General features: G+C 38.5%; 2 protein-coding genes across 3 annotated transcripts; both read right to left on the bottom strand.

Moving 5' to 3' along the window:
* Positions 1-13,296: 13,296 nt before the first annotated feature.
* malt2 (MALT paracaspase 2) lies at positions 13,297-22,308 on the bottom strand. Of its 2 annotated transcripts, XM_051094945.1 has the most exons (18): positions 22,178-22,308; positions 22,011-22,095; positions 20,786-20,940; positions 20,525-20,691; positions 20,252-20,382; positions 20,023-20,173; positions 19,756-19,943; positions 19,574-19,670; positions 19,417-19,461; positions 19,073-19,114; positions 18,621-18,824; positions 17,611-17,788; positions 17,456-17,530; positions 17,067-17,194; positions 16,781-16,930; positions 16,535-16,692; positions 16,203-16,340; positions 13,297-13,950 (listed from the first exon to the last, which is right to left on the bottom strand). In XM_051094945.1, exons 3-18 carry the CDS (start codon positions 20,920-20,922, stop codon positions 13,519-13,521), a joined length of 2,421 nt encoding a protein of 806 aa, XP_050950902.1. In that variant the 5' UTR covers positions 20,923-20,940; positions 22,011-22,095; positions 22,178-22,308; the 3' UTR covers positions 13,297-13,518. The 2 variants fall into 2 exon arrangements, with proteins under 2 accessions (XP_050950902.1, XP_050950901.1); XM_051094944.1 differs by having other exon boundaries at positions 22,011-22,271.
* A 500-nt stretch (positions 22,309-22,808) lies between these two features.
* Positions 22,809-25,226, bottom strand: mrpl54 (mitochondrial ribosomal protein L54). The gene is made up of 3 exons (XM_051094947.1): positions 25,042-25,226; positions 24,679-24,835; positions 22,809-23,034 (listed from the first exon to the last, which is right to left on the bottom strand). Exons 1-3 carry the CDS (start codon positions 25,160-25,162, stop codon positions 22,902-22,904), a joined length of 411 nt encoding a protein of 136 aa, XP_050950904.1. The 5' UTR covers positions 25,163-25,226; the 3' UTR covers positions 22,809-22,901.
* Positions 25,227-25,245: the final 19 nt, after the last annotated feature.

Raw genomic sequence — 25,245 nt, 5'->3', positions numbered from 1 at the left:
TTGCGCAGGTGGTTTGAAAGGAATATTTATTTTGTTGTGGATATGTTCTATGAGAGTGGAAACATTTTGTCTTATGAAGACTTTATGCAAGTTTACAATTTTCCCATTCCCTTTAAAGAATTTAAACAAGTGGTTAAAGCTATTCCAAATGGGTTGATACAACTAATAAATAATCATCTCTCTTATGGAAGCAATGAAAGAATATTTCCAGAATTAAAAGTTGATGGTATTGCAATACATTCTTCCTCTTGTAATAATAAAAATATTAGACAAATTTTGCAATCAAAACATAAAATCTCACCTAGAGGAAAATTCTTTTGGAATGCAAAAGTTTCTGATATGAATTGGAAAACAACCTGGTCAAATCCTTATAAATTTTGTATTTTGAATAAAGTTAAAGAGGTGCATTTCAAAGTACTTCACAAAATTTACCCATGTAAATGAGCTCTTTCTAAATTCATGGACATTGACAATACTTGTAGTTTCTGTAATGCACATGAGGAAGATTTGTGTCATTTGTTTTATGATTGTGATTTGTCTCTTAAATTTTGGTCTGATGTTAGTGCCTTTCTATTTCTGCGAAGAAATGTCAATTATATGCTTTCTTTAAAAGATGTGATTTGTACTTATTCACACAAAAGTAAAATGATTGAGTATGTTGTTAACTTTTACATTTTACAAGGTAAATATTATATTCATAAACAGAAATTTGCGAAATGCATACCAAAGTGTAATTTATTTTTATCAGAAATGGAGATTTTGAAAAAGTCTCTAATGCAAATTAATAATAAAAAGTATGTCATATTGTTAGATTTCATAGAGAAATTCTTTTCTGATGCAGCTCCCCCGCTGCAACTGTTGAATATGTCCTAAGGAAAAAGGAAGAAAATGTTAACTATCGTTTAGTTGTTTCAATGGTTTTTGTTTTATTTTATGTTTATATATAAATATATTTGTGTTTATTTTATTTATTTATGTATTTATTTATTTTTTAATTTATTTTTTCTTTATCCATTTTGTTTCTCTCCCTTTAAAACTCTGTTTTACTGTATAAGATTGCTTAATATTTTATATATCTGGATTTACTTGTTAATATTTTTGTAATGTTCAAGCTTTTTTCTTGAATAAAAAAAAAAAAAAAAAAAGTAGCGCGGGAACTTGACGTCAACATTTGAAAGTTACCTCCCTCATTAATAAAAATGATGATCAGTTATTATAAAAACAAGCAATCAAAAAATGTATGACTTTATTTGGAGGCACAAAACTCATTATATTAGGAAATCTGATATTATTAAAATGTACAAAGAAGGTGGTCTTAATGTCATTGAATTTGACAGTATGAATACTATGCTAAAAATTAAGTGGCTTCAAATGTTTTTAGGTAATACTGAGAGCTTCTGGTATGCTGTGCCTTCAGCTTTGTTTCGTAAATTGGGTGGTATCTGCTTTTTTTCTCAAATGTGACTTTGATTTACTTAAAATTCCAGTGAAAAAAATGGTGCTTCAGTGGTTCTTCAGCGGTTCTTTGGTGTGATTGTGGTGCTATATAGCACCGTTAGTGTATAAAGAACCGGTCAAGCCCCTGTCTGGTTCTTCAGTGGTTCTTTGGGGTCGTTAAGGTGCTATATAGCACCACTGCCATACAAAGAACCTGTTAAGCCTCTGAATAAAGATCTCTAACTCTCTCCTAAACTCTTCAGTTGGGGAAAGGATTAAAAACAACATTAACATACAGTGTATTTCCTGAAGATCTTTTTGCCCCTAAGGCCCCCATAAGGAAATATTTCCCACATAAGACCTTTTGACCTTAGAAAAGCATAAAAGTGATTCAAGACATTTTGCCATTGTAGTAAATATATTTACTACTATTGTAGTAATACAAGCCCCCATGATTGTTTCTACTGAGCACCATTTTTGTTGAAGTAATAAAGGTACATCTGATGGTTCTACATAGAACCATTTGACAAAGGTGCCATATAGCACCTTTTAAAATAGGTGCTATATAGCACTAAAAGTGGTTCCCCTATGATTACGAGCCAAAGAACCACTTTTAGTGCTATATAGCACCATTTGTTTTTAGACTGTATCAGCATTCCACCAACAAGTCTTATTATGTTGGAAATTGGCGCACACACACAATTTCACACCTCACAATTCTCTGATATGGAATAATAAAAATATTGTACATAGAAATAAATCTTTATTTTTTGAGGAATGGGTAAATAGAAATATTTGGTCAGTATTGGATCTAATGGATGAGAGTGGTAATATGTTAGACTATAATTCATTCACTTTAAAACACGGATTTACCTGTCATCCAAAGCAATTCTTTACTGTTATTAATGCAATACCTTCAGGTATAAAAATGTTAATGAGATGTTACCTTTCCTATTCCAAAATTACTGCTGTCCTTCCATCGTTATATGTTGGTGACTTTGAAATAGAGAATAAACTCTGCACTAACAAATATTTAAGACAGCATATCATCCAATCAAGCTACCCTGGTCAAATATTAAGAAATAATTTAGATCGCACATTTGATAAAAATACTGTTAAATATTTCAGAACAGCCTATCTAAAGTTTCCTGTTCTCCCCAAGGTAAAAGAAATGCAGTTTAAAATATTAAATGATATATATCCCTCCAATATGTTTCTTCATTAAAAATTTAATTTTGAAAATATACTTTGTTACCTATGCAAACATTTATATGAAGATACAGTACATATATTTTTTACATGTAATTTGTCTCAGTCCTTTTGGAAAGCTTGGCAGGACTGGTTGGTAGAGAAGCATGTGGTTGCTGATAGTTTCACTCTATCCTTACAAGATGTAATGTACGGAATAACCAAAGAGTGCCCTGCTTTGTATGATCTGATTAATAGTATTATGTTATTAGCAAAATACTTTATACACAAATGTCGATACTTTAAATCTCCCCCCTTGTTTATTGTGTTTAAAAATGATCTAAAATACTTCTCAGATGCCCTTAGTAAAATGAAAAATCCAAAGGCAGTAAAACTGTTTAATTTATTTGTATTATATAATTTGTTGTAATTATGTTTTCTTTATTATTTTCGTTTAGTCTTTGTTTGGTGCTTGTATTTTTGATTCTCTTTCCTCTTTCTTGGAATATTTGGTTATATATTTTGTTAGGAATCTAATATGATTCTGTTGTGTTGAGCCTTCCATACCAAATTTCTTTTTGTACACGTATCAGTGCCTTTTGTTGTATTCAGATTTTGTACTCAATAAAAAAAAAATTAATAAAAATGATAGATGCTAAACTGTTTAAATTTATTTGGAAGAACAAATCGCATTATATTAAAAAAGAAAATATTTTGTCGGTCTAAAATTGAAGGAGGGTTGAATGTTTTGGATTTTAAGACCTCTAATATGATAGTTAAAATAAAATGGCTCAAAAATTATTTAAAAAATAAGGAGAGTGTATGGTATACAGTACCTCATTTTATATTTGAAAAAGTAGGTAGTATAGAATTCTTATTAAAATGTGATTTTGATATTAATAAAATACCCCTTAAAATTGCAAATTTCCATAAACAAGTTTTACTTGCATGGACTCTCGTGTATAATCATAATTTTTCCCCCTATAAATGTACCATTTGGAATAATAAATATATAAGATTTAGAAACAAGACAATTTTTTTTGAAAGTTGGTTTAAAAAGGGCATTATTTGGGTAAAACAGTTGATTAGTAAGGATGGTAATTTATACAATCATACAGAATTTGTTCATATTCATAACTTTTCAGTTGATCCTATACAATATCTGTGTCACACGTACCAGATCACGTGAGGTCACGAGGACCCGGAAGTAACTTCACGCAGGTATTTAAGCAGGAAGCAGGTGTTGTTTTGCACCAGACATTGAGTTCATGCTCGACTCCACGTCAGGTCCCATCTTCAAACCAACTCACGTGAGTAATCCCTCTGCTCTTCGGAGCGCTTATCTACCTGTCTGTGTGCGTGTGAGAACGCGGATTTCTTGGTGGAAATCTCTACTCCTTATCGGAGCGTTCTCAGAACAACTGCGTGATTTACCTGCTCACTCATGCATATCCGCGTTTGAGTTTTCCGTCACGCTACAAGGGGACTTATCTCGAACCTCGCATTTCTCGTCCAGCCTCCGTGACAGAATGTCTGGTCCCGAAATGGTCCCGACGAATCTGGAACAATTGTGGTGTGTGATCCAGCAGCAGTCGGGGGAAATCATGAATCTGCGGCAGGAGCTGGTGGGGCTTCGTGCGGAGGTCCACGCGCTGCGTACCGAAACCGCGGGTCTTCGGGCAGAGTGCGGGGTTCTCCAGTCCGACCTCACCGCCCTGCAGGCGGATTATGATGACCTGGCTGCTGCACAGATCGCCCCCGCAGAGCCAGTCCGTCCTGCCCTTCAACCCAAGATCGCACTTCCGGATAAATGGGATGGATCCGGAACCCGGTGCGATGTGTTCCTAACCAACCTGTCACTTTTGTTTGAGTTTCAGCCTACAAGATACCCATCAGACCGCAGCAGGATTGCCCTTCTCATCTCACTTCTCACCGGGCAGGCAGCAGAGTGGGCTGCGGCGGTCCTGAGGGCTGACGGGATAGCCGCCCACTCGTATCCCGAGTTCACCACCCAGCTCAGGGCCGCCTTCCAACACCCTGAGAGCGAAGTGGAGGTGGATTCCCGTTTGTACCACCTGAGGCAGGGCGAGCGCAGCGTCAGCAAATACACTATGGACTTCCGCACTCTCGCTGTTCAAACTCAATGGAGTGACGCGGCGCTCCGCACAGCCTTTTACGAAGGACTGTCCAACCGTCTGAAAGACGAACTGGCTGTGCGTGAGCTGCCGGCCACCCTGGAGGGCATGATCCAGCTCGCCCTCCGGGTGGATCAACGCATGAGTCATCCTACTAAACGTTTTTCTTCTCTCTCCACAGGCTCCACCCTCCGTCACCGTCATCTGGATCAACCCCTCACTCACGCTGTCGCTGCGCCATCTCCACCTCCACCGGCCGCTCCAGAGGCCCACTCATCAGGAGCCGGGGAACCCATGCAGATTGGACGCACCTCCCTGACGGCAGCGGAAAGGGCCAGACGCTACCGCGAAGGGCTATGTGCCTATTGCGCCTCCCCAGATCACCATCGTGCAATCTGCCCTTTGCGTCCGGGAAACGGCCAGACCAGGTGAAGAGGGGGAGGTCTTCATCTGGTTCCGCTACCATCAAATCCTGTCCCACTGTTTCCCGGCTGCTCCTTCAGGTATCAATCCTCATGGGCTACCGACGGATCGTGACCTCCGCATTCGTTGACTCGGGTGCGGCTGGGAATTTTATCGATCAGGCTTATGCTGCCCAATTGGGGATTGAGACTGAGGTGTTATCCCAGCCTTTAAAGATCACTGCCATCGACGGTCGCCCCCTCAACTTCAGCCCTGTCACTCAACGCACCAAAGAAATCCACCTACAGATCGAAAACCACTCAGAGAAGATACACCTCTACATCACCAAGATCACCTCACCTCCCATCATCCTAGGACACCCGTGGCTCGTCACACACGACCCCTTCATCTCATGGACCACTAATCGTATTGTCCACTGGGGGGGCGACCTGTCAGGAGCTCTGTCTCCAGGCGAAGGCTGGGACGTGTTCAGGGGGGTCCGAGGTTCCCGATATCAACCTGGAGAGCATCCCCGTCCCGTATCGCGACCTGGCCGAGGTCTTCAGCAAAAGACGGGCAGCTCTCCTACCACCTCATCGGCCCTACGACCTGGCTATTGACCTCGTGCCGGGCGCGGTACCTCCCCGCGGCCATCTGTACTCCCTGTCTCCGCCGAACATCAGGCGATGGAGGAGTACGTGGCTGAAGGACTTCGGGCCGGCACAATCCGTCCTTCCAGCTCCCCGGCGGCCGCGGGCTTCTTCTTTGTGAAGAAGAAGGACGGGGGGTCTCCGTCCCTGTGTTGACTATCGGGGACTCAACCAGATTACCATCAAGAATCGTCATCCACTCCCACTTACCAACACCGCCCTGGACGCCCTCTCTGGTGCCCGTTTCTTCACGAAACTGGACTTACGGAGCGCTTACAACTTGGTCCGCATCAGGGAGGGTGATGAGTGGAAGACGGACTTCATAACCCCCACTGGTCACTACGAGACCCTGGTTATGCCGTTTGGTCTGTGCAACAGTCCATCTGTATTTCAGCAATTCATCAACGACGTTCTCCGGGACATGCTGGGTAGGTGGTGCTACGCCTATTTGGACGACATCCTTGTATACTCTAAGACCCTCGAGGACCACACCCAGCATGTCCGAGCAGTCCTTCAGAGGTTGCTGGCCCATCAGTTGTACTGTAAGTTGGAGAAATGTGCCTTTCACCAGCACTCCACCACATTCCTTGGCTTCGTAATATCTTCTCAGGGTGTGGCCATGGATCCCCAGAAGCTGGAGGCTGTGCGCTCGTGGCCCCTACCCACGTCGCTCAAACAGCTGCAACGTTTTCTGGGGTTCGCCAACTTCTACCGGCGATTCATCCAGGGCTTCAGCGCAACTGCAGCACCTCTGACTGCTCTCACCAAGCCATCACGCGGAGAATTCCAACTCACACCCGAAGCCATCCAAGCTTTCAAGAAGTTATGTCACCTGTTCACCACTGCTCCGGTTCTCCTCCATCCCGACCCGACTAAACCATTCGTTGTTGAAGTGGACGCTTCCGATGTGGGCGTAGGGGCGGTCCTTTCTCAACGCGGTCCAGACGAGAAACTACACCCTTGTAGTTTTTTCTCGAGGGAATTCAATCCCACACAGCAGCTCGCGTACCGGCGAGCTGCAGCCCCTCCCCATCCCCAGACGCCCCTGGAGTCACATCTCAGTCGATTTTGTTACTGGTCTCCCTGACTCGCAAGGCAGAAACACCATCCTGACCATTGTGGATCGTTTCTCGAAGGCTGTGCACCTGGTGGCTCTCACCGGACTCCCCTCTGCCAAGACCACCGCTGAGCTGATACTTGAGCACGTAGTCCGCTTGCATGGGTTTCCCAAGGACATTGTCTCGGACAGAGGGCCCCAGTTCACGGCCAAGTTCTGGCAGGCCTTCTGCCGTCTGGTCGGCACCACCTCCAGCCTATCGTCCGGTCACCATCCTCAGACGAACGGCCAGATGGAGCGGGCCAACCAACAACTGGAGCGCTTCCTTCGATGCTTTGCGGGTGAACATCAGCGCTCCTGGGCGCGCTACCTCGTCTGGGCCGAACTATCCAACAACTTACACACATCTTCGGCCACTAATCTAAGCCCATTCGAGGTATGCTACGGGTACCAACCTCCGGTGTTCAAACATCAAGAACCGGAGGTTGACGTCCCGTCCGCCCAACAGTTGGTCCGCCGGTGCCGGCGGCTCTGGAATCACGCCAGGACTGCCATTCAGAGAGCCAACCAACGCTACACCACTCAACACCGCCGCCAGCACCCTCCGGGACGATTGTTCCACGTTGGTGACAGGGTTTATCTCTCCACACGCAACATCAATCTAAAGTCGGACTCCAAAAAACTCACCCCACGATTCATCGGACCCTACAAGATCACTCACCGGTTAAACCCTGTCACCTTCCGGCTCCAGCTGCCTGCTTCCCTCCGGATCCATCCTGTATTTCATCAGTCCCAACTCAAACATGTTTTCTTCTCCCCTCTGTCTCCCCAGGTCACTGCTCCCCCGGTCCGGATCATCGACGGTGGTCCTGCCTACACCGTCCGGCAGATCCTTGACTCGCGAACCCGTGGCCGTGGCACCCAATACCTCGTCAATTGGGAAGGCTACGGTCCGGAGGAGCGGTCTTGGGTTCCCGGGCGGTTCATCCTGGACCCCACTCTCATCCAGGACTACCGTCGTCGGGTATCCTCCGTTCCGGGACCGTCAGGTGCCGGTCCTGGAGGGGGAGGTACTGTCACACGTACCAGATCACGTGAGGTCACGAGGACCCGGAAGTAACTTCACGCAGGTATTTAAGCAGGAAGCAGGTGTTGTTTTGCACCAGACATTGAGTTCATGCTCGACTCCACGTCAGGTCCCATCTTCAAACCAACTCACGTGAGTAATCCCTCTGCTCTTCGGAGCGCTTATCTACCTGTCTGTGTGCGTGTGAGAACGCGGATTTCTTGGTGGAAATCTCTACTCCTTATCGGAGCGTTCTCAGAACAACTGCGTGATTTACCTGCTCACTCGTGCATATCCGCGTTTGAGTTTTCCGTCACGCTACAAGGGGACTTGTCTCGAACCTCGCATTTCTCGTCCAGCCTCCGTGACAATCTGTTGGTTTTACATGCAATCCCCATAGAAATTTTGAGACTATTAGAAGGCAATAGTTATTCCTTACAATCAGTGGAAGAATTTACTTCTTGTGTTAAATTGCGGGGCAAGGATTTTATAAATTCTGAATGCAATATATATATTTTTTTGCGTTCTCTGCTTCGATCTAAAGGTGCACTTGCTGTTACTACTCATTGGAATTCTTTATTTAAAAACATTTTGATTGGAATAACATTTGGATGACACCTCATAAGTGTTGTATCACAAATAAAGTGAAAGAAGTTTCATATAAAATTTTCCATCGCGTTTACCCTGTTAAATCACTTGTGGTGCAGCGTTTTTAGGGTGAACATTGAAGACACCTGTGTTTTTTGTAAAGTTTCCCCTGAAACTCTTAATCACTTATTTTGGGAATGTCCTAAGTCACAAATATTTTGGAAAGAACTGAATAATTATATACAACAAAAAGCTATGATTTCTGTGGATCTTGTAGAAGTTGATATTATGCTAAAATGTTTTTCACTTGCAGGTGATAAGAGTTTTATATTTATCCTTGATTTGATTATTATAGTTGCCCGTTACTATATTCATAAAGCCAAATGGAATGATAAATTACCAAATTTTGAACAATTTAAAGTTGATATTACAATATATTTGGAGACAATAGAAAAAAGTAAAAATTTAAAAGCAAAAAATACTATACAGCTGTTTAATAAGTACAAGTTATTTATATAAAAAGCCTTTCTTTTGTATTATTATTATTATTCTTATTATTCATTTTATGTTTTATTTATTTTTTTATTTTACTTTTATTAATTTATTGTATTCTTTTATACCCCTGACATGTAAGGATATATGTGCTCTTGTATGTAAAATATATGGTTGTATTTGTATGTAGTTGTTTTCGTTAAAGTTCAATTAAAAATATATATATATATATATATATAAAAAAAAAAACATTTGAAAGTTCTCTGTGGTAAAAAAGCTGATGGAGGTTTTGACATGCTTGATTTTTTTGATGTTAATTATACTTTCAAAGTAAATTGGGTAAAGAATTGTGTCAATTTACCAGACTCTATTTGGTATTTTATCCCACACAATATGTATAGAAATCTGGGAGGTCTTAAATTTTTGTTAACTTGTAATTTCTCCCCTTCTAAACTCTCTAAATTCCATGAACAGGCACTTTTGGCATGGAAACTTTGTTTTTTCACAATTTCTCCCCGCATAAAGTGAAGCTTTGGAACAACTAAAGCATTTTAGTAAAGAACAAGTCGATTTTTTTCAAAAATTGGCATGAAAAAGGTATCAATTATCTGTGTGATATGCTAGATCCACAAGGGAATGTTTATTCTTATGGTGATTTCATGTGTAAATACAATTTCCCTGTTGTTCATAAGGAATTCCTTAAAGTGGTGAAAGCTATACCAAATGGTCTTGTTCACCTAATGAAATGCCACTTATCATTTGAAAAAATTGTAAAAAGTGAGCAGAAGTTTTTGGTTGATGGCAAAAATATTTACGACCCAAGATGTAGTAACAAAAATATAAGAAATATGTTTCAGTCAAACAAAAGAGTTACACCGAGGGGAATTTTTTTTTTTTTGGAATTCTTTAATAGATAATATTAACTGGAAAAAAGCATGGCTCTTACCTTATACATTTTGTGTACCCAACAAAGTTAAAGAATTACATTAAAAAATTTTGCATAATATATATCCCACTAATGAGATTACTTCCAAGTTTAGTAATGCTCACTTGAACTGCAATTTTTATAATTTCAATACTGAGTCAATTGATCATCTTTTTTTCAAATGCCCACTTCTTAAAGAATTTTGGATTGATTTGTCAAAATTCCTTGCTTCAAAATCCGATTTAAACATTGATTTCACTATGTGCGATGTATTCTGTTATTTCTCTCATTGTAAACATGACATAGAATATATAGGAAATGTATTTATTTTACTGGCAAAATCTTATATTCATAAGTGTAAATTTTCTTCAACATTACCCAAATTACATAATTTTCTTTGTGACCTCGACTACCTAATTTTAACACTTAAAAACATTAACAACAAAAAAAGTGTCAAATTTGTGAAAATCTGTACTGATTTGATGAATGTGTAATCGGAGATGCGACCTCTGTTACTCTTATTATTATCTTTTTTGTTGTTGTTGTTGTTTTGCCTTTGTTGTCTTCCTGTTTTATTTTATTATATTGTCATCCATTATTGTGTTGATCTGTATCTGGTTATGTGTGCAAGAAATAAAAAAAAAAAAAAAAGTAAAAGCGCGGGAACTTTCCAAGAGTGTTTTTGTGGATAAACTACATTACAGGTGAGAATGGAAATAGAATATATATATAGAAAGAAGCCTGTTTCGTAAGTTATTAACCCCCTGGGCCTCTTTGGTTATTTTTGACCGAAAAAATATATATATTTTGACATTTTAAAAATCGTAGCTTCATCGGAATGAGATGACACTTGGTGACTTTTGTTCAATTGTAAACACACAAAACATCCACAAAACATGGACATGATTTGGATATGTTAAAGGGTCACAAAAAAAGTCACACTTGGCTCCTTCGCGGTCAAAAATGGGAAATACAAACAAACAAACAAACAAAAACAAAAACTCAGAGAATCTTTTGGTGGTACAAACTACAAATCAGCCGCTGTGCGAAAAAAAGTGCACAGCAATCAAGGGGTGACACTCTAAAATATCAAGAGTGCAAAATAGACACCCACACCAGCTGATAAAAATGCAGCAGAGTGAAATAAAATGAATAAATGGAAAAATACAAAAGAGTCTCTCTCACAAACACACACAAGCAAATTTTGAGAATATGTGAGATGGGGAGAGCAATTTTCTTGTATTTTAATGTTTGATTTGAATTGCAACCTGATATTTATCTAACCAAAATATCTAAACTTTGACAGAAAGTTGTCTTTTAGAATGTCTAAATGTATATCTAAAAGCAAAACCTAATAAAATATGTAAAACAAAACAAAACAAAACAAAACAAAAAAAACAATGGTAATCCAAAAGCCTCTGTATATATGTATATAGGGAGCTATACAGGAGCTTACATGACATTACACAAGTTTTTATTTTTTAATGACACCAAATGGCACAATTCTCAATTTAAAAAAAAGATGGATTTTAAAAGTGTTCACTGTGTGAAATGTTGCATTTATTTAAAAAAAATTTAATAATATAAATATTATATAAATTATATTAATTCTAATGGGAAAAAATAGATCATTAAAATCTTATAAATATTGCATATTGTCATTAAATCCTCAAAATCCCTCAAAATTCTAAATAATAATCAAAAAATATTATTGTACAAAAACATTTTACAATGATTTTCCTGAAAAAACAAAAAGTTACATTTAAGGCTTCGGTCACTTTTGACCGTGAAGGAGCCAAGTGTGACACCTAAACGAAGAGGCCCAGAGGGTTAATAAGATTTGACATAAGCAGATGTGATAATAATATTAAGAACGTTTTGATGAGTGCAGGAACCTGACACAATATTTTGCTTTCCTTTCCAGAAATTACATTATTTTACATCTTACATCTTTTAGTGTTTAAAACTTGGTCTTTGACATTCAGAGTAGTAGATTATAATTACACATTGCGTTTTTTAATGTTAATTAATATATTTTAGTAATTTAAAGACATTCAGAGAAGTAAATATTCAAATTGCTCATATCATTCAAGTTTGGTTTGTCAGGAGCATAGGAACTGTTGGGGATTTGCTAGTAATTTATTTATCAGTCAAATTTATTGCTAGAAATCAGTGGTGTGTCTGCAGTGGTGCTCTGAAATGAGGCAGCAAAGTCCTCAAAGTTTTTTTTTTTTTTTTTTTTTTTTTTTTTTTTTTTTTTTTTAAATCAAATGTAAATGTATGTCCCAGTCACATTATCTTGGTTAAAAAAACACTTTACATTAACAGTGTAATCAATAAAGCCAAGTATAAATCAAATTAGTGTTTTTAAGCATTTTACATTTAATCCAAAATAATAACTCAAGGCAGTAGCAATTTAAACAGTGTATTTTATTGGTGAACTTATGTTCAGCTGTTCGTTTTAATAGTTAATTTTTAACTATTTTTTAATTTTTTGGATTTTCAGTTATCAAAGCTTGCTAAACATTAATCACATGCAGATTTACTGTAAATTTCACTAAGCTGATTACTCGCTAAAACTTCCACAGATCATGTTTTCATGCCATTTAGGTCTTATTTTGACGTAGCAAAGTGGTTATATCTAAGTGTGTGAGTTGTTTAATAACTTTTTAAATTAGTCTTCCTATTAACGCCATCATATTGTTCATTCAGACTTATTCGCGAACACGAACAGGCGAGATTTATCACATGAACCAATCACAGCCGAACATAACCAGTCATATCCAATCATATCACAGTGGAGGCATTGCCTCCTCTCACGTAACGTTTCCCCATTCATTCTCAATTACCCCCCACCAAACTCACCACAGGCCTTAGGGGCAGTGTTGCCAATCCTGCGGTTTTCCCATTGAGTTGGGCTACTTTAACACTGTTGCAGTGGGTTGTTTTTCATGTCTGCGGGTTAAAACGATAACTTTATATTTAGCCCCTTAGAGCTAGTTTTGAGTAGCAGTTGTGCGGGTTTGTTGTGAAAACCTGGCAACCCTGTTTAGGGGTTCTGTTAAAACTCAGGAGAGGCGAGAGACTCAGATTCCCCCTGTAACTGCACCTGCTGGTGTTGCTTTTGGACAGTATTTCTTTAGAGTAATGAGTGATTCACTTTTTACTGTTATATGTTGTAATATTGGCATTGTTTTATTTTTGTACTACAATTTTTTTCTCATCAAATATTTTGAGGAGGCACTGCCTCCTTTGCCTCCTCGGAGGAAATGCCTCTGCTAGATATGTAGGCTATGTTCTTTTAGCATCCAGGCGATAGATAAATTTTAATCATTACCACAGACAAAATCATTTGAGGTGTAGTTTAATGAAAAACCAAACAAATACAAAATAGGATAATTTAATGCACTGGCAAATTGATCAAAACTATGATACTGTAAGCTGTAAGAGTACACCAACTTTCTCAATTACATTACATTCACAGGCTTCTGTACCATATGGGAGGCAGGGTAAATACCACAAAATCACACTGTAGCATACTGTAACATACAAGATGCACAGCTTTGAACACTTTCCTGCTAAAGGGAATGTGGTAAGTTGCTAAATTTAAACGGGAGTTCCTGAGAAGAGGCGCTAGGCAAACTCTTGATGGCCAGAGGTTCTTCAGATTCAAGGAACTCATAACATGTGGTTTCCTCTGGTTCATTCTTCAAGCTAGAAAATGTGGGTGATTCCATGGGTCCCTCATGGTAGGACCAGGATGTAGATGTAGATCCGATGGAGGAAGAGGTTAAGTCGGGCAGGCTAGTTCTGAAGCTTTCACTGAAGGATGAAGACTCCAATATACTGGACATTTGTGGTTCAGAGGAGGAGATGTGAGACAGTCGTGGCTCGTGGAGGTTGAGTTTTGACACTAAAGGTTTGCCTACACTGACCCTTTGCTCTTCCAAGAGCTCTTCATCCAGATTAGTATACTTGTAGTGTAGACAAACAGTAAACGAGAGCTCTTTCTGCGAGGGGAAAAACAAGATATGCCTTACCACATACATACTATCTAAGTCATACTTTGTATATACTACAGGGATTGGACAAAATTTGCATTTCATTTTCATTTTCCACATTATCTAGTTTGTAAAACAGTATACCGGTATTGTTAGTTGCAAAATGGGCGACTTGTCAGAGTTCCAAAAAAGACAAATCACAGAAGCCAACATGAGCTGCAATTGCTAAGATTTTAATCACAGACACCAGTACCAATAACAATGTGAAAAAGATGGTGTCGTGATCTTAAACCTGGACAGCTGGAGCAACAAGAACTTCAACATCTGCCCTGGCTAGACAAATCACCTGAAAATCACCTGACTTGAATATTAATAAACCACTGTTGACAGTTTGGAGAGAAAGGTGAGAAGCAGATTGCCGCCTTAAGCTTCTCTGAAACAGTTGGCTGATAGATGACATTCTACTGACATTCTAACTATTCAGAAGTTGATGAATCTATTCTAAGAAGTTTGGAAGCTCTATTAAAGGCAAAGGATGTTAAAACACCTTGTCATCCACGATGTTCGTGTTTTTCTTTTTTCAGTCGTAAAGAAATTATGTTTTTTGAGGAAAACATTTCAGCATTTTTCTCCATATAATGGACTGCTGTGGTGCCCCGATTTTGAACTTCCAAAATGCAGTTTAAATGCGGCTTTAAATGATCCCAAATGCGGTTGTAAACGAGTCCAGCTGAGGATGAAGGGTCTTATTTAGTGAAACGATCGGTTATTTTCATAAAAAAATAAAATAAAATTTAAGTAATCTTTTTAATCTCAAACGCTCGTCTTGTCTTGCTCTCCCTGAACTCTGTGTATTCTGGCTCAAGACAGTTAGGGTATGTCAAAAAAAAACTCTGTCGTATTTTTCCCTCAACTTCAAAAATCATCTTAAAATCATCCTACATCTCTGTAGAAGTACCGACCCAGTCTTTGCAAAGTGAACATGCAATGAAGATCAAACACCCTTAACAAAAAAGGTAAAACAGCGATATAGGGAGTTTTTCGACATACCCTAACTGTCATGAACCGAAAAAAAGGCAGAGTAAGTCAAGACGAGAGTTTGACATTAAAAGTATATAAATTGTATTCTTTTACTGAAAATAACAGATCGTTTCGCTAGATAATACCCTTCTTCCTCGGCTGGGATCGTTTACAACCCCATTTGGGATCGTTTGAAGCTGCATTTGAATTTTGGAAATTCAAAATCGGGGCACCATAGCAGTCCATTATATGGAGAACAATCCTGAAATGTTTTCCTCAATAAACAATTTCTTTACGACTGAAGAAAGAAAGACATGAACATCTTGGATGACAAGGGGGTGAGTACATTATTTGTAAACCTTTGTTTTGGAAATGGACTTTCAGAATGAACATTATTTGATAATTTACTCACCACCATGTCATCCAAGATGTTTATGTTTTTCGTTCTTCAGTCGCAAAGAAATTACATTTTTTGAGGAAAACATTCCAGGAAATTTCTCCATATAGTGGACTTCAGTGGTGGCCAGCGGGTTGAAGGTCCAAATTACAGTTTCAATGCAGCTTCAAATGGCTCTACATGATTCTAGCTGATGAATAAGTGTCTTATCTAACGATCAGCTATTTTCTTTAAAAAAAGTAAAAAATGTATATACTTTTTAACGATGAATACTTGTCTTGCACTAGCTCTTCAATGTAATCATATTGGAAAAGTCAGGTCTGGTTAGTTCTTTGTCTGTGTACTTCGGTTGAAAGAGGTAGGGTAGAGTTAAAATTTCAAAAAAACTTAAAAATTGTCCAACATTGTTGTTTTACCTTTTTTATAAAGGGTGTTTGACTTTCTTTGCACGTTTGCTTTGTAAACACTTTTGCCTACGTCACGTGTGCATGTTTACATAATGCAAGTGCAAGACAAGCATTCGTGCTTATCATTTCATTAGATAAGACCCTTCCATTCCTCGGATGGGATTGTGTAGAGCCCCTTGAAGCTGCATTGAAACTTCCAACCCGTTGGCCACCATTTAAGTCCACTATATGGAGAAAAATCCTGAAATGTTTTCCTCAACAACCTTAATTTCTTTTTGACTGAAGAAAGACAAACATCTTGGATTACATCAGGGTGAGTACATTATCAGGAAATTTTCATTATGGAAATGAACTTCTCCTTTAATAAAGAATTATTGCTCATTTCCCAGACTTTCCCTTATTTTAACCAACCCCTGTATATTGTACACACACAATACCTTGAGCCTTTGCAGGGCACTAATACGAGTGAAGAGACGAGGCTGTTCAAGAGGCAGTAGATCATCCATAGACAGTAGTAAGCTGCCAGCCTCACGAAGACTCTCCTGATTACTGTGCTTCAGGTCTACTTCAGGACCCTGAAATTATATCATTGTCAAAACTGACTACAGAAGAATGCATCTTTGGGTATGTGTTAAACAATCAACTGAAGATACACCAAGTCAAAGCAGGCCATGAAAAGGCAATGTATTTCACTCATGGCACAGCAATTAATGATGTATCTTTATGTTATATTTTCTCAGGACTATTCAGATCAAGAAAGTCAGTTTACCTCTGTAAAGTCAGAGAGCTGAGCAGAGCAGGATAAAATGTCTTTAGGAGTCTCCAATATCCGAGTGTAGATAATCATGATGTTGGAGAACTCTGCAGCAAAACCTAGCTGTACCTTGACGCCACATTCGAACTGAAGACAGCGGCTTTCTGGAATAACTGGAACAATTTACACAAAAATCATTATGATGTTTAATCTACAGCCAAAGAACTTTGCAAAAGGGGTTTTATTATAAACAGGTCAAACCATGTGCAATGGCCCACTGTAAATTTCGTGTTGATGCTGTGACTTGGCATGCTGGAGCCTGAATGCTGTCCGTCAAGGCACGGCGCTCCGAGAGATTACTTCGCAGCTCTAGAGCCTGTCGACCACGGGTGATTTCACACCTTCCCATGTCTGCAATGGACACTGACTCTGTAAAACTGTCTGATCACACTTGGTGTTGTAAATGTTTTGATAGAAGCCTATGACGTAGACATTTGTAACATTTTTGTTGATACCAACAATGATTTGAACATTTTTAACCCCAAACCTTCTGCTACTTTGTCAAGTATGACCGTGACTTTCTCTGGCTCCATCAGTCTTTTCTTCAGGAAGCTCATGAAGATTCCATTAGAGAGATCGTCTTTATTTACTTCGAATGCTTCGGCATCAACACACCTGAAACCAGAATATGAAGATTTTAATCACAATTTCTAGATGTCAATAAAATGATGGTCACTGGATTAGACCAGGGGTGTCCAAACTTTGTCCTGCAGAGTTTAGCTCCAACCATAATTGACCACACCTGAATGAGCTAATCAAGGTCTTACTAAGCATACTAGAAACTTCCAGGCAAGTGTGTTGAGGCAAGTTGGAGCTAAACTATGCAGGACACCAGCCCTCCAGGACCGAGTTTGGACACCCCTGCATTAGACTTACGTTGCATAACCAAACACTATGTTTGCGGTCACTTTCAAGGGGCCAGGTTGTGGGATGATCTCGTCATTTGGGTTTCTGTATGAACAGCACAACTGCAGTCAGTTTCGAGTAAAATTTTATGCACGATAAACAAACACTTATAAATCAAACCTCACCGTTTCCGGCACATGTCCAGTAAAAAGACGTTAAGTCCCGTCTGGCGCTCTTGCATGCGTTGTAATACATCCTGCACCCAGAGGCACTGCTTGAAGGTGTAAGAGGCTGGAGCATCGATGGGTACCATGAAACTGTTCCCATAGTTTTCGTAGCCATGACCAGCAAAGTACAACAGACCTTGAAATGGTGGACATGGATGAAATGATCCAAATGTATTTACTAAAAAACAATCAGGATGTGTAGGACTTCATACGGGGATGGCCAATGTCAATGACAATCCTGCATAGATCAGCTCCAATCCAAATCAAACAAACCTGAACAAGGTAATCAAGGCCTAGGTATTTAGTCAAAGTTTTAATTAAGGTTGGAGCAAAACTCTGCAGAACTTTGGCTCTTCAGGACCGATGTTGGCCACCCCTGACTTAGTAACTGGCCTAATTTTCTATAGTTCAGGGATAGGCAAAGTCGGTCCTGGAGTGCCGCTGTCCTGCAGCAACCCTAATAACACACCTGAACAAGCTAATCAGGGTCTCCAGAATTACTAGCCTTGCGTTCCATTCGGGAGGGCTCATCCCTAAGCCCTAAATCCTTTCGAAGCTCTCACTCCGCAGGGTAAACCCTTTGAAGGGATAAGGGAAAGGGATGAGCCCTTCCGAATGGAATGCAGGATGTGATGGCAAACAACTTCCCTGTGCAAAGGATCATGGGGGCCTGAAGTATCAATCAGTTGTACCCTTCAAAATCCCTAATTCCGAAGGGCCCTTCGAAGTGGCCAGTTTTGAGCACTTTGGTTTGGAACGATCGTTCAATGTGGCAGCCATGATTGTTTTTACTCCAAAGTGCCCTTCGGAGGGTGATATATCCCGTTTGGAACACACTCTAGGCCTACAGGAAGGTGAGGTTTTTTCAGGGTTGGAGCTAAACTCTGCAGGACATCAGCACTCCAGGACCGACATTGGCTATACCTGATATAGTTGGAGAAATCCAAATAATGCAACAAGGAACTTACCATAAACGCCTCGATCCAACAGCAGCAGGAACTCAGTAACAGCGCTATGCATCTCCTGCCAGTTGAGGTCTAGCAGAGAGACGACTTTGAAGTCTAACTGGCGTAGGAGGTTTGTCATTTCGTGGACATCCGCCATGGGAGCTCTCAGCTGCCGGTGATGCAGGTAGTTCATGTTCCCAATAAGCAGTGCTACCTTATCAGTGGCTATAAATTGGTGAAGCAACAAGATTAACATGGCAGATACTTTACAAGAAATGCCAAGAGTAACCACCACACTTCGGCTGTCCAAACTCGGTCCTAGAGAGTTTAGCTCCAACTCAACACACCTGCCTGGAAGTTTCTAGTGTGTCTAGTAAGACCTTGAATAGCTGGTTCAAGTGTATTTAATTAGGGTTGGAGCTAAACACTGCAGGACAGTGACCCTTCAGGACCGAGTTTGGCTTATCACTTACCACAGCAATCAACCATTTGCCTTGGACCCGCAACAGAAGTAGCTGTAAAATGTAAGGTGCATGTGAGTGACAAGAAAGCATCAACAGATGGCACCGTCCCAAATGGCACACTCTGCGTGCACTTTCGGTCTTGCGGAATTACATTTGTCATTTAAGCATTCAAATGGGTGCTCGTGAGCACCCCCTTTGCGGCCAGTATGCACCCTCGATTCGCACTTCTGCAGACTTCTACCCAACAGTCAAAGCGGCATTACATCACGAAAGTGCAGACTCAGAGAAAGACTTAGGGTGCCATTTGGGACTGGGCTGATTTGTTAAAATGGTACATTTAAACAGATGCTTACCTACTTTAGCCATTTCCCATGAAACTTCAGAAAAGGAACCAGGACCTGTGTGAATACAGGCCATGTTATACCAATTTATTTCACATTTAAGGGAACAATTATGGATTATACATATGTAAGTGAACAGTTATGGATAATTTTGTCTCAAGCGCCTTACCAATGTTTACTTGAACCTGATCACTCAACGCTTCATGATAGAGGTTGTAAACCTTGCAAGTATATATACCTCTATCCGCTGTGGTTATGCATGGAATCTGTTGACAAGCCCATACAGATGGCCAAGTAAGTAAATTTGAATGATCTGTTCTACACATTTAACTGTGAGACTTTCATGAGTACCTTTAGGAAGCTTCTAGTACAGTTCGGGATTGGCTGTTTGTTAAGATACCACTGGAACTGGGGAGGCGGGTTGGCCTGAGCAGCACATTCCAGATAAAGGGTGTCTCCCTCAATTAACACCTGAGGCCTAGGTTGCTGAGTGATACACAACCCACTAGCTGACGAAGGGAAGTAGCTACTACTGGAACCTGCAATTGACGTAATTTATCAGGGATAGAGGAAATCTGATTCATATCAGACTTAACTTAAAGTGAAATCTTCACATGCCTGCACTTGCACCTCCAGACCTCACTAGACGTACATGGACCCAGTTGGAGAAGACGTACTTGTCCCCAGAACTTACACGGCAGATGTAGTGGCCCTGTTGAGCTGGACTAACAGGACTCAGCACCAGCTCTGGGCCATTGCCTCCTGGCACCTACCGAGAACATAAAGAACCAGACTAAGGATAACATTTCAAATCAGTAGGTTCAGTTACAAATTTGGTACACCAGACCTCATCTTTGGCTTTGAACCACTGGTAGGTGAGTTCCATAGGTCCGACTGCTCTGCAGCTTAGTACTACGGGACTCCCCTCTGGTACCCGCTGACTCTGTGGCTGCAATATGATATCAATCTGCTCCATCACTACCCAAAAACACAAACAACACCTGGATGATATGACTCACCCTCTTCGGCCTTTCGATTACCACATCACATAGGCACACCACAGGAAGACTGGTGAACCTGTTCTACATTAGATCATCAGGTTTCTGTTATATTTAGCTACCGTGTGTAGTGAGAAATCCAACAGCCTCTCGGTGCTCAATTTTCTTCAGGCACTGAAGCAGAAAAGCCAAGGTACACCCTCTATCTGCAAGCAGGGCAAGCAGGTATCGGCCAGGACTGCCATGTGGACTTAGCACTTTGAGTGAGCAGTCAGTCAGCTCTTTCTCACTACAAAGAAGTAGATTCTGTGATTGTGAACTGGTCATAACCATACACAATACTGGTTAATTATTTCACACAATTTAGTCTATAACAGACTTACGTATAGCAAAACTGTGGCTGTTCGGCCACTGCTTTTGCCAGCTGTCTCCAACCGCACTCAAGATTATCTAGCATGTATCCAAGTCTGTTTAGTGCCGCCTCATTCAGCGTTTCTACGCCCAAATTTTTTTCATCCATAACTTGATAAATGATTATCTGAAAAATAAAGAACAAGGTTTATTTACATTAGTCATCAGACAGAAACGTTTGAAGATCTAGTTTTCAGTTGTTCAATAAAATGTAATTTCCATTATAGGTTTCTGTTCTCTTCTTCCATGATCTTTTCAAAATAAACCAAAAATCAACTTCCCAAACCAAGCGTTTACAGAACGCCCAGACAGAGCATGAATTTCCTAACAATCGTGTTATTACTCTAACACCCAAACCCTATCACAAAAGGGGAAGATGTGATTAATATCTAGTCTTTCGACCAATATTACATAACAAATAACAAAACCAATAGAAATCTCTTGCCAAATATTGTTCTTTTTTTAAATGGGGGAATGTCTAGGGGTAATTACCCGAAAAAGAAAAATTCCTAAAAAAACTTTTGTCCACCAAATTAAAGTGACATCACAAACAATAGTAGTAATATCAATTACAAAATAATAATAATAATAATATATCTTAATCTTGACGTTACACTTGACATTCTTAGAGTAATTCAATCCAAATTTTGTAGACAATGCTACTGACGTTTTTCAAAAACTTAAATGTCATAAAAAATTACATTTCTGTACATAGAACACGTGTTTTAATCTAGATATGTTAAAGATTTTTTTATCGTCTCGGAAATCCTTATTTGTTATTGTTACAAACCTATATTATTTTTGTAAAAATCATACTAAAAACACTACATAAACAACTAATTAAAACGTGTTTTACACGACATTTGTTCCTGTATAAAAAGAAGAACACCACAGCCTATAGTAACATGAAAATGCGGAACCGAGTGCACCGTATATTTTTCTATATACGACACACTTGTCAGTGCTTTAGGAAATATAAGTTTAACATAACCAACCACTGAGGTAATTTAATAAACCTTTTAGTTCTGTTTCACATCATTGCCAGCATGATCAGAGAAGCTCGAGATAGATTGTTGCATTTAGACCATAGGTCAATGTATGATCGAATTCATTCTATAGAACGAAAAATGTAAAATGTAAAGTTCTAAATATTTAAACTTAACCGGTAAACAGCACACAAAAGTACACTTAGCCTACCTGTTATACGGTAATTTAGACTCCAGGAAGTGAGTTTATCCCGGCTTCGTAAAACTTAAGTTGTCAAACGACCACAGCACAAATACTGTAAAAAGAATAATCTCAGTGTACACACTTTGGTCTAGCAATAATCAGTCAGTCGCTCACTAAATATCCGTTTAACTCACTTTGAATCAGTTACTGCGCCTAATACATATCAGGCTCCGCAAATCAGTATGGTAAACATCCGCAGCAGTTCTGTCTTTTTCGCTCAGTAGTTCCTCTTTCTAACATGTATTTGCATGCACTCCCACTACGCGCTGCACAACCTTTTTACTTTCACCTACTCTCGACCTATAGCAGCAAGTCATCATCATGTAGACGAGTCACTCTTGCTGAGAAAGAGATGGGCAGACATACAGATAGATAGACAAACAGATAAATAGATAGGTAATTTTGTATGATTGACAATTTCTACAATTTTGTTGACAGATTCTTTTAACAATTTCACTTTGACATTGCCAAGTTTTTCATAAAGAACACATGAAGAGGAAAACACTTTTTGACATTTGACATTTCAGTTTTATTTTTCATATGACAGAAGTGAGAACAACAACAACACCACCACAATGGCGCTAACAGTAAGACAAAGAAGGACAACAAAAATACAACTTGATCCTCAGACACAGTAGAACCAACACAACCAGCAAAAATGAAACAGTTTATCTTTGTCAGCGCTGATTTGTTCGTTACACCAGAAAAGAAGATAAACTTCTCCACATCTGACGTTCACTCAGTCAGCGGAGAAATATATCTCAATCCGTGCCTCAGGTAATGTCCGCTGTGAATGCTGGGAAAGCAAAGGTTCACCGAGGTCTTGCTTTCAAAGACGCATGAGTTTGACCAAACACTCTACATCTTTTTGCCTTTATGCAGTTTATTATGTCTCCAAATGTGTTCTTTCCTTAAAAGCTTCCAGTATTCCCAACTGTCTGGTTCCAGCTCGTTGAGTTTTTTGGGTGGACCGAGGTCCAACTGAAACAACCTGAGGGGAAGGGACAACTTAAGTTACTAGCATGGTATTTTTCTACTTAATTTGAGATGCAATAAATATGGAAGATTGTTTTTGCCTTGGGGGGAAAAATAAAATAAATAAGGTAACACTTTACAGTAAGGTGTCATTTGTTAACTTCAGTTAATGTATTAACTAACATGAACAAACAATGAACGAAACATTTATTGCACTATTTATAAATCTTTGTTAATGTTAGTTAATAAAAATACAGTCGTTTATTGTTTGTTAATGTTAGTTCACAGTGCATTAACTAATGTTAACAAACACGACTTGTAATTTTATTAATGCATTAGTAAATGTTGAAATTAATATTAACTAAGACAATAAATGCTGTAGAAGTATTGTTCATTCTTGGTTCATGTTAACTAATGTAGTTAACTAATGAACCTTATTGTAAAGTGTTATATATACTTATATATATATATATATATATATATATATATATATATATATATATATATACTTTTTAAAAAAAAATGTATTTATTTATTTATTTTAAAATAAATAACTAACTTTTTTATCTCAATTCAGATTTTTTTTTCACAGTTGAGAGAAGAAAAGTCTGAATTGTAGGACATAGATTTGCAACTGTGAGGCAAAAAAATCATCATTTTGACATAAAAATGATTTTTTTTTTCTTCATTTTTTTATTCGGTGGTGAAAACTAAAAAACAGAATTATAAAATGTAAATCATAATTCAGAGGAAAAAAGTAAAAATGACAAGTCATGAACTTGCAAGATACAAACTCTGATAAAAAAAAAATCTGAATTGCGAGATATTTTTGAACAGCAAGATTTTTAATTTTTTTTTAATGAAGTCTCTTTGGCTCACCAAGCCTGCATTTATTTGATCCAAAGTACAGCAAAACAGTAAAATTCTGAAATATTTCTACTATTTAAAATAACTGTTTTCTATTTAAATATATTTTATAATGTAATTTATTCCTGTGATTAGCTGATTTTCGCAGCATTACTCCAGTCACATGATCCTTCAGAAATCATGCTAATATTCTGATTTGCTGTTCAAAAAACATTTATTATTTTGTTAAAAACAGCTCAGTAGAATTTTTTTTTCAGGTTTCTTTGAAGAATTAAAGTTTAGACAAACAGCATTTATCTGAAATAGAACTCTTCTGTAACATTATAAATGTCTTTATCATCACTTTTGATCAATTTAAAGCAGTAATAATAATATAATAATAATAACAATAATAATATTTTTTTCTTAGACAGCAAATCAGCATATTAGAATGATTTCTAAAGGATCATGACACTGAATGATGCTGAAAATTTAGACTTGATCAGGAATAAATTACATTTTAAAATATATTTAAATAGAAATAATAGTAAATATATTTCAGAATTGTATTCTGTTTTTTGCTGTGCTTCTTTAAAAAAAAAACATTACAAATCTTACTGTTCAACTCTGTATTGTAAAAAAATAAATAAATAAAATAAAATAAAAATTATATATATATATATATATATATATATATATATATATATATATATATATATATATAAAAGTTTTTTTTTTTTTTTTTAATCCTGTGGACGAAGCTTCCATAAATAAGGACATATACAACAGCACAAAGTAAAATATACCATCATACCATTCTGGATATTCCTCTTTGGGTTTAATAAGAGGGTCCTCGCCTTGCTTTAATATGTTGACTCCAACTGCATGTGTGCAAAGTTTCACTGGATCCTTACAAACTTCTGGACCCTTGAAAACTTCCTTCACCATTCCTTTACCTTTGCCTTTGGCAACTAAAAAAGACAAGAACAGCATTTTATAAAAATAGCTATTAAAATGTTTTATAATGTACAAATGTTCAATAAACTATGAATATAACATATATAATATTACACAAATTAGTAATGTTTTGAAAATTGGTTCTACAAGGTCAGAAGTTGCAGGGTAATGTTGACATTGCATGGATACAAATACAAAATGCGTACAAAACACATCTCACCTGGTTTCTTACTAGCATAACCACGTGCCTGAATCTGTAGACTGTTAACAAAAAGCTCGTTATAAGCATTAAGACCAGGCAAGTTTATCCTCTTAAAACAATGAAGTACACTACGTGCCATTGTGCCTCCTCAAACCTTCCACCATGCTCTCTGAACTGTACATGTACGAAAGACGTACATCCGGGTGAAACTACAACACGCAT

Source organism: Labeo rohita, chromosome 22 (assembly GCF_022985175.1).
Source record: "Labeo rohita strain BAU-BD-2019 chromosome 22, IGBB_LRoh.1.0, whole genome shotgun sequence".
Taxonomy (NCBI): domain Eukaryota; kingdom Metazoa; phylum Chordata; class Actinopteri; order Cypriniformes; family Cyprinidae; genus Labeo; species Labeo rohita.
This window is presented reverse-complemented; position numbering and strand designations above follow the sequence as displayed.